General features: G+C 38.2%; 1 protein-coding gene across 1 annotated transcript; it reads right to left on the reverse strand.

Moving 5' to 3' along the window:
- Positions 1-1084: 1084 nt before the first annotated feature.
- On the reverse strand, positions 1085-6744 carry DMRTA1 (DMRT like family A1). Its single transcript, XM_528576.7, has 2 exons — positions 5823-6744; positions 1085-2498 (listed from the first exon to the last, which is right to left on the reverse strand). The coding sequence occupies exons 1-2, from the start codon at positions 6484-6486 to the stop codon at positions 1651-1653; spliced, it is 1512 nt and encodes a 503-aa protein (XP_528576.1). The 5' UTR covers positions 6487-6744; the 3' UTR covers positions 1085-1650.
- Positions 6745-8886: the final 2142 nt, after the last annotated feature.

Below are 8886 nucleotides of genomic sequence, written 5' to 3' on the forward strand. Positions count from 1 at the left end.
TTTTTTATAATAAATGAATATTGAGTACGTCGAAATTTTTCAAGATCTGCTTTCTTATATTCACACCATTAAAATTAATGCATAACCTAATAAACACATTTACATCCTAAATCAGCATCAGATACTCTGAAGTAATTTAATATCACATTTGCTGGCAAAATATTCCTTGGAAATACATTCTTACTGGCTTCATGAAAAAAGCCTCCATGATAATATAACCTATAGGGGTTTAATGTATGTCTACATAGACTTATATATGTGCATATAGATGCATACACACATACGTATATAAACATAATTTAAAAAATCTTTAGTGAGTCATGCTGCTTAAATAGTTTAAACAATCTCTAATTCATCAACTATCTTTTACCACCAGTGGGCTTCCATTTATTCCTAATAATAACAATGAAGCTACTGTCCTTCAAAAAAGAAAAATGATGACATATAAAGAAAATGCCCTAGAAACTGTTTTGTAAGCAGTTTCCTCAGGGACTTTCCACTGACTGAAATAAATAGTTTTCAAATGCGCCAGATGGAGCACAAAAATTATTTTTAAAATTGCAAGAATACCTCTGAAACTTCATGGCAGTTTTTCCCCTTTGGAAATCTTATATCTCTCCTCAGTGCGTTAAGCATCAACTATCTGCAGTTAATAAATATTTATTTGAGCAGCTATTTTAGTTTTCTGAATAAAATTCTTCTTACCTTTGAGAATGGCTGCCATATATTCTTGTCCCAAACTTTTAAGAAAAGGATATTTCCCCAGATACAGACATAAGCACACTTAAAGACTGAAACTCTCATCCACAGTAGATGTGCACTTTACAGTATGGAAATTTTAATGTAGTATAATCCAAAATGACTATTTGAAAAAAAAATGGTTATTCTCCGGAATCAATGTTTCTAATTCATATACTCTACAGAGCTCAGTTGCAATTGGCGATAGTGGCCAGGAGATGGCGCAGTCTTATTTCCTAAGATTTACTTCATAGACACAGTGTCAACTTTAAAGAGAAATGTTTTTTAATGGCACTTGTTTTCACTAATGGAAGCTAAGATTGAAAAATAAAATACTCAGGAAATATAAATTCAAAATGCTCAAATGTTTTATTTATTACGAATCACCCATCTGCAAATCAAATGCTTTAAAAATACTTTGAATAACTTTTTTCTTTCCTATGAACCAGGAATAGAAGAAACAGTTTTGAAATGGTAATTATTTAGAATTGCCTTAATTGTTCAGTTCTTCCTTTTGGTTTATATTCTATTCTATTATGCTGTATTGCTTTACACTTACAAATGTATTTTATCACTAAAAATTCCACTTTTCAATAAAATAAAAACTAGTTTTAAAATAAAAATTTTTACAAATGATAATTTAGGGAGAAAATTCATTAAATATTTCCTGAAATAGCTTTATTCAAGGCACATATAATGTTCAGATTTACTTCTTTCACTTGATAAATCCTAATGAAGAGTTTTCAGATCTAAGACCTATTATATTGCTTGAAAAAAACAACCCAGCATTTTAAGACCTCATAATCCACTCACATACTTACTGAAGTATATTAATGGATGTGTGTGTATGTGTGTGCACGTGCATGTATTGTATGCTGGAAAAACTCCAGAAAGAGAGAATGCGCATATACATTACGGATTGTCCTGATTTGGTCTGAAGTACAGTCTGCCACAAGTTATTGAGTCTTTACTGGAAAGGTAGGAAGAATCTCTAATCATCCCTGTAAAGGCATAATCCAAAGCTGGCCGAAAAGGTAAGGTGGGTACTAACCCAGGTGTTAGGTAGGGTGACATAAAACCAGATAACCCTCTTCCTGCAGAAGAATATGCCAGCCTTAATGGACTGATACCTATTCTAGGATTTACGCCGTAGAGATTTGAATCACCTCCATAAGAAGCAGAAGTAGTTTGAAGAGGAGAGAAAGCTGATTTATTACCTAGAGTTCCAAAACCAATTCCAGCAAGACTAAAACTTGAAGCTCTCTGAAAGGCTGTGTTTTCCAGTTCTTCTGAGTTTGCTAGGTTCCTGTTGTCTGGCTTGTGTTCTTTGCCATTTAAAACCTGTTCAATGGCTTGGACCACATCCCCTTTGCAGAACTGTAGAATGCCTTCTAGCCGGCTGCGCCTGTAATTTGGGAAAATCTTAGTAAGGATATCAAGAGGATCTCTTGGTCTTGAGGACACTGTAGGAAGGCTTGCCTTGGTCGCGGTCAAGTCTTTGACCCATTCACTTTCATTTCCTGATTCCAGATCAGAGGATGATAAGGACCTGGGACTCTCTTCACCTCCTGATTGCTCTCCAGGATGAGGAGACAGGATACTATCACGCTTGTTGGAGTATTCTGAAACAGATGACCCGATACTTTGTCTCCCAATGACACCATTAGACCTAGAAGATGATCCTAGGTAAAGTTGATGGGATTTGGAGATCAGTTCTTCTTGTCCATTCTGGCATGACTCACATTTACTCTCTTTTTGTTCTGGAGAAGAGGGGGAAAAAAAAAATCAAATATAGGGAAGACTTCCCAGAATGTGGTACTGCTCACTCAAAAATAATGCTGGATAATATAATTAATTCACTCCTATTAATTAGTAATATTTATACACTCCAAGACATTTTAATGAATAACTCAAATTTAAAAGATTATTCAGAAATGCAGGTGCTGGAATAATGAAAAGTATACTATTACATCATCTCAGAATCACAAAGGTATGCAATATTAAAATGCAATTATATTTAGGAATCAGAAGATGAGAGTGTATTGTTACCCCAAATTGTCTGCATAACACCAATATGGCACACTGTCTGTTCTATCTTGGTTGTGTGGGATCTTCCTAAATGTCACCTAAGTTTTGTTGTTATCTAAGTGATATTTTTTCAAAATGACACTATGGAAAGAGAACTGAATAAAATGAATAAGGAATAAAAGGAATAATCTTAGTTTGAAAATGAATATTCTATTTAATCACTAATGCTAAATTTTAACAATTGGTTTTTTATCTCATATTTCAGGTTATAATTAATTTACTTGAATAATGTAAAAAAACAAAACTGTTCATTTCATTTCAGATTTAAACCAATAAGTACTATTGCCATGTCAATCCCAAATCATACTAGAGCTTGCATATTTCATTTTATGAGAGATGAAACAGATGGTATTTTTCATAATCCTCTATGAAACATGTACTTTCTTTTTCAATCCTTAAGAAATATCAATAACAGACTTCAAAAGCAAATTGTTTGTAAAAGAAAATTATAAACTGTCCTATTGCAATCTACATGAATCCTCAAATTGTCTTTTAAAAACAACGTATTAGGCATTTGCTTTAAATCACAGCCCTCCTGCAATGTTAGGGGCAATTTTCCAGAAGTACTTTTACACAAAGTTCTGGTTTTTCTATCTCATCATGTTGAGCATATTAATCAAACAAGAATATGTTAATACCCTTTACTAGGTTAACACCACAAAAATTAAAATAGCCATATTTACTATGTAACTTTTACTTTGGTTTACATTTTCTATTACCCTAGAGATATATAGGTAAGAGTAAACTGTTAAGTGGAGTGTGCAGAGTAATTCTGTCCAACTTCCTTTTTCTACCAAGTTTATGAATGTCACAAAACAAATATTGCCGAAGGCAGTGATTTGTAAGTATGATTTGCAATACTCCAGTTTTCTTAAGAAGAATTCAGTTCTAAATTCTAAAGAAATAGCTATAGTTTATTTTAAAATTAAAGTGTATACAATTTAGCATTTTGAAGTTCAAAATGCTGTTCCTATATGCTGTTCCCATAAGCATATGAAAAAAAGAATGTCACTACTGCAAAAATTGCAAACACTCTATAGGATTTTCAACTTTAAATAACACAATAATACTTTTCTAATGAAATTTGCCAAGTGGAAATAGATTAGCATTAGTCCTCCATTCCACTTTACTTGTAAATATGAATGAGCATGCCCTCGAACATGTCAATTATCAACATTTCATCTCTATAGCAATTTATGCATGAAATCATAAAATAATGTCTTGTTATATTTTATTCACAGTACAATATATGTAATGAAATACCAATTTGCATAAGATTATTTAGAAAATATGGTGTCTTTAAAATATAATACCATTTATATCGTCTCTCTGTCTTCTCAAGTCCTACAGCTTGCTTTACTTCTATTGCATTTATCATTGTATATTAAGCCTTGCATTGTAGTTTTTGGATACACAGTCTGCCTTCTTTTGAATATAAGGCTCTTTTGTGTAGGAAAAACTTGTTCACTTCTAAATCACTGTTAGTCTTTGTCTAATGAATGAGTAAATTAAATAGACTATTTTACCACAGTTCATGGCTACTGTGTAAGAGAAGCAGTCAATTTAGAAAGCTATTGAAGTAACCTTTCAAACATTAGCTTGCTTTTTATGGGGGAGGGGACATCATCTGAGGCAAAGAACAAAGTAAAATAATTAGCTCTATAAAACAGAACACTTTGGTACCAACTAGAAATCACATAAATCAGTGTCTCACAGGGAGCTGTCAGCCATTTCACTATCGGTGTAGTTTCAGGAATTCCCACTTTTACTTCTCTTTCATAGCACTTTTACTTAATAACTGTGCTCTTTAGCACCCTTCATCTTTCATGGGAATTGTAGAAAGTCTGCTTTGCCTACTCAAATAAATTAGAATATGTGCAAAAAGTTGACACGTGCAAACGCAAAATTCACTCTGAACTGAATGCCTCATTTCAATTCACAGAGTTTTTCAAATGTACTGTGTGAGTAGAACTTCAAGCAGCCATTGAGCGAAAAATCTGTTGAGATCTGCAATTTTCATAATTCAAGGAAGGTTTCTAATTAATAGTTTACTGTATAGCTATCATACAATTTCATATAATACAGCTTTATAAGTTTTGTATAAGTTTTGGACTTATACAAAAAAAAAATCACAATGATATTTCCACTGCTTAGTAGGCCCTGTGGAGGGCTATGAAGTTCACTAAAATATATCTCCTAACGCAGGAAATGAAGGCAACTGACTTGCAGTCAAAAAATAAGAGAAAAATGATGAAAACTCCTTGGATAAAAAACCTCTAATATTGAACTTTGAAATTCTTACCTATGGTTTTACAAATTACATTTTGCGAAAACAATTTAGAGTGAAGAAACAAAGAAAGACGATGGTTTGGTAGATTTCAGTCTCTTCCCCACATCAAGCTTGCAACAAATGTTTGCCCCAACATGTAGTAAAGAACTGCATCCCCAACTATCAGAGTTTCCCACGCAAAATCAGCTCTGGTTTTACAGCTGAAAACAGTCCAGAGCAGGGAGGATCACCTGAGCCTGGGGAGGTTGAGGCTGCAGTGAGCTGTAATGGCGCCACTGCACTCCAGCCTGGGCAACAGAGTGAGATCCTGTCTGGAAAGAGTACAGAGCAGACTCATACACAGCACCTCTTACGAAGCTCTTCGCTCAATGCCTGCTTGAAGTTCTACTCACACAGTGAAAGTCAAATCAACTTCCGAGTAAATAACTCTACTCCTAGGGTGAATTGCTCATTTGTTACCACCCATGCTTCATTTTTTCATTATCTTATCCTATCACCTGAGGGAACGAACAGTAAACTCCAAAGTGAAGGCGATGGGTCTCTCACACTCTCATTAATGTCCATATTGCTGAGCAGCTCCCCAGAACTTAAAGTGCTTCTTTTAAACAACTATTCCTGCCCGCCTATGGACACAGTGGCTTGTTTCAGAGTTTCTTTCCAGAACAACCATTTCCTTGAGCAAAGAGTAAATCAAAGACCAACTCACCTTGTTTTTCCTCAGGATAATCTTGCTGGAAAACTTCGAAAGCGGGGGTCGCGGAACCACTGGCCTGTCTCAAGGCACCCAGTCCCAGCGCAGCCCCCGCCGCAGGGCCGCCCGTGGACTGTGGATTCTCGGCTCTGCCGCCGCCCCCGGATGCCCGACCACCGGGGGGCCCGGAGAGCCCCGAGCACAGGAGCCTCTGTAGCCCCCGGGCTTCGCTCTCCTCCTGCGCCTGCTGCCTGCGCAGCGCCACCTGGGCGGCCATGACGCGCTGGCGCTCGGCGATCAGGGTGCACTTGGCACACGCGCAGTCCCGCCAGCGGCAGAAGCGCTTGTGGCCCTTGAGCGCTGACACCACACCATGGTTACGACAGCGGGCGCACTTGGGCGTCCGCGGGTAGCCGCAGCCCACCGCGCCTACCCCCCTCTCCAGCCCGGGAGCCGGCGGGCAGCCTCCGCTTCCCGAGGTGGCGGCGGCGGCGGCGGCCGCGGCCGCTGCTCGCAGAAAGAGGCTGGGCGGCCGCAGGAACGCTGGGGGAACCTGCATCCCCGATGGTACCGGCAACGCCGGGGACGGGGGCGGAGGGGCAGCCACCACTAGCCCAGGGGCCAAGTGGGGTCGGCCGCTAACGCCTCGGTCTCTGCTGCCACACTGTGACCGCTCCATTCCCGAGAAGTTTCTGGCCGGGAGTCCCAAGTGGAAAGTGCGCTGACCGCAGCTAACCCTGCTGGGAGGCTGGGGAAGCCGGGGCAGGACGCTCCGTGGTCCTACTGAGCTCCACCCGCGCACGGACAAAAGTTTTACACTCTTTCCACTCGGAAGGAGTTGGGACGACCGCGTCCTGGAGCTGGAGACGCTGAGAGGTGCAGCTGTCCCGTGAGCCTGGCAGAGACCCCGGGCGCTAAGTTAATGCCCTTGTGCCTCCAGCCAAGAAGGCAAGGCTGGAGAAGCTACCCCGCCCACCCAGGCTCCCGGCCCAGCGCGGAAGCCGGGGGAGGGCCCGGGGCGGGGAGTGGGGACCTTCTGGGAGGAGGGCGGCGGGGAATCCGTCCAATGGGCTGCAAATGTCTCCTCCCCCAAAAAAAGCCCGTTTCTACTTGCTTCCCTAGGAGTTCTCGACGTCTATTTTTGTAAACTAGCCTTTGCAGCCTCCCCTTTTACTGCCCTTTTGAAATTAAGCAGAGTTTGAATTTCTCCTTTTCCCACTTCCACGCTTCTCCTAAGAAAGTCTGAAGATTTGGATTTTGAGTTCTCCTTTCGGGTTCCCAGATGAAGTCTTCATGTCTGCAGCAGTTTGGCCAATGTTAGTGGGATCCCAGCTTGATAGACTACGAATTTGTTACCCACCAGAAAGATGCCTTATTTTAAATGGGTCTTAGGACAGCGTCAAAACAATGGATAAATAACTAAGGGAATTGATTCACATTCAGATTCTTTTCATGCATTCTATTTATTTACACATGCGAATTTGGGTTGTGTGTACTCTATTTTAAAATACTGCTACTTTAAAAAGTTATAAAACTCTTCTCTGCGCCTTTTATAGGCAGCGATTGTGTTAAAGCTGTTTCAAAAATACGTCTATTGTAAAGTATTGGGGAAAGTCGTTTAGATCATTATTTAAATATGCTGTCATAAATGCATTCTTCACATATGAATTTAATGCCTTTAATTATAAGAAAAGACCATAAGGCGTTTAAGTCAAAAGAGCATCTGAGATAGAAAATTCATGAATGTTTATTCTTAATGGAAGGTAGCGTCAGCACTCTGCCAGCTCTTCAAGATGGTATCCAACTACCTTGGACAAGTTATTCATTTTCCATCCCTAAGATAGCAATTAATAATGATATTTTTACCATTCCACCTGTTCACATTCAGAGCAGATATTGCTGATCTATCTGGCCTTTCTCCTACCGACCTACTCAACACCATCACCACCACTACCATCCTCTCATACAAACATCCTATCGTAGAAGATTTCCACCCTTCCTAAGAACTGGAACTACCTAGGGAACTTTTAAAAGAGACGGACACTCCAATCTACGTAATGTATTCTGATTCTTTTGGTCTGTGTCTTAAACTCTGAAGGTGAAAATTACATACAATGTTTAGAACTACCACTCAAGGAATTCCTAACCTCTGGGGGTTCTATGATATCCAAACTTTCTCACAACTCTTTATCTTTGTTCAAGCTACTCCTGCCTAAAATGTACTGATGCCGTAACTGTGGACTCACATCCATCCTTTGAGAGATGAGTTTTTAGTTCTAAATGGATCATTAAAATACAATGAATTACCTAACGAGAAAGCAATTTTCTTTTCTATTCTTTTTAGGAGCTTCAGGTTACATAATGGGAATGTTCAGCTTAATGCAAATATGTCTTTTAAATTTTTTAAATACCTTTTAATTGTGTTTTTCAATAACAACAACAAAGAGCAGCAAGTAAAATGTTTACCTAGAGTTTAGCGATATTTTTCTGTTTTTATTTGATTTTTAAAGTTATCTTATAATTATGGAAAGTGATATTGGTTTTCCTCCAAGGAAGTAAAAATAGTTTTTAAATAAATGTATTTAAGTTAAATATTTGTCAATTTAAATGAAGAATTATGCAGATAATGCATACATCGCCAAAAAATTGAGGTCTGGAAAACATTGTCTTGGTGGTTTTGGAGTCAAAAAGCGTTGCTCTCAAATTCTGGATCCACTTTTAGTAAGTTACTTTATCTCACTCTGTCCTCAATTTTCGCATTTGTACAATGAGAATAATCATATGGTTACTTGAGGATTAAACGAGATAACTTACGTAAATCATAATGTATATAATAAAATGCATATTTTACTGTTCCTAACACCTAGGTTCTCGATATATATTACTTTTCTTAATAAAAGAGTTTTAAATATTAATATTTAGGAATGATATTTCAAGTGCTAAATGAGAATTTTATTATATTTTAGAAGAACTTCTTTGTCTTAAATGAACTCAAAAACCGAACTTGTTATACATTCAGGAAAATATAGAAGAAACGTATCCAAAATTGTTGGTGAACCAAAATTAGATTGGTATTAAA

This window comes from Pan troglodytes, chromosome 11 (genome assembly GCF_028858775.2).
Source record: "Pan troglodytes isolate AG18354 chromosome 11, NHGRI_mPanTro3-v2.0_pri, whole genome shotgun sequence".
Classification (NCBI taxonomy): Eukaryota; Metazoa; Chordata; class Mammalia; order Primates; family Hominidae; genus Pan; species Pan troglodytes.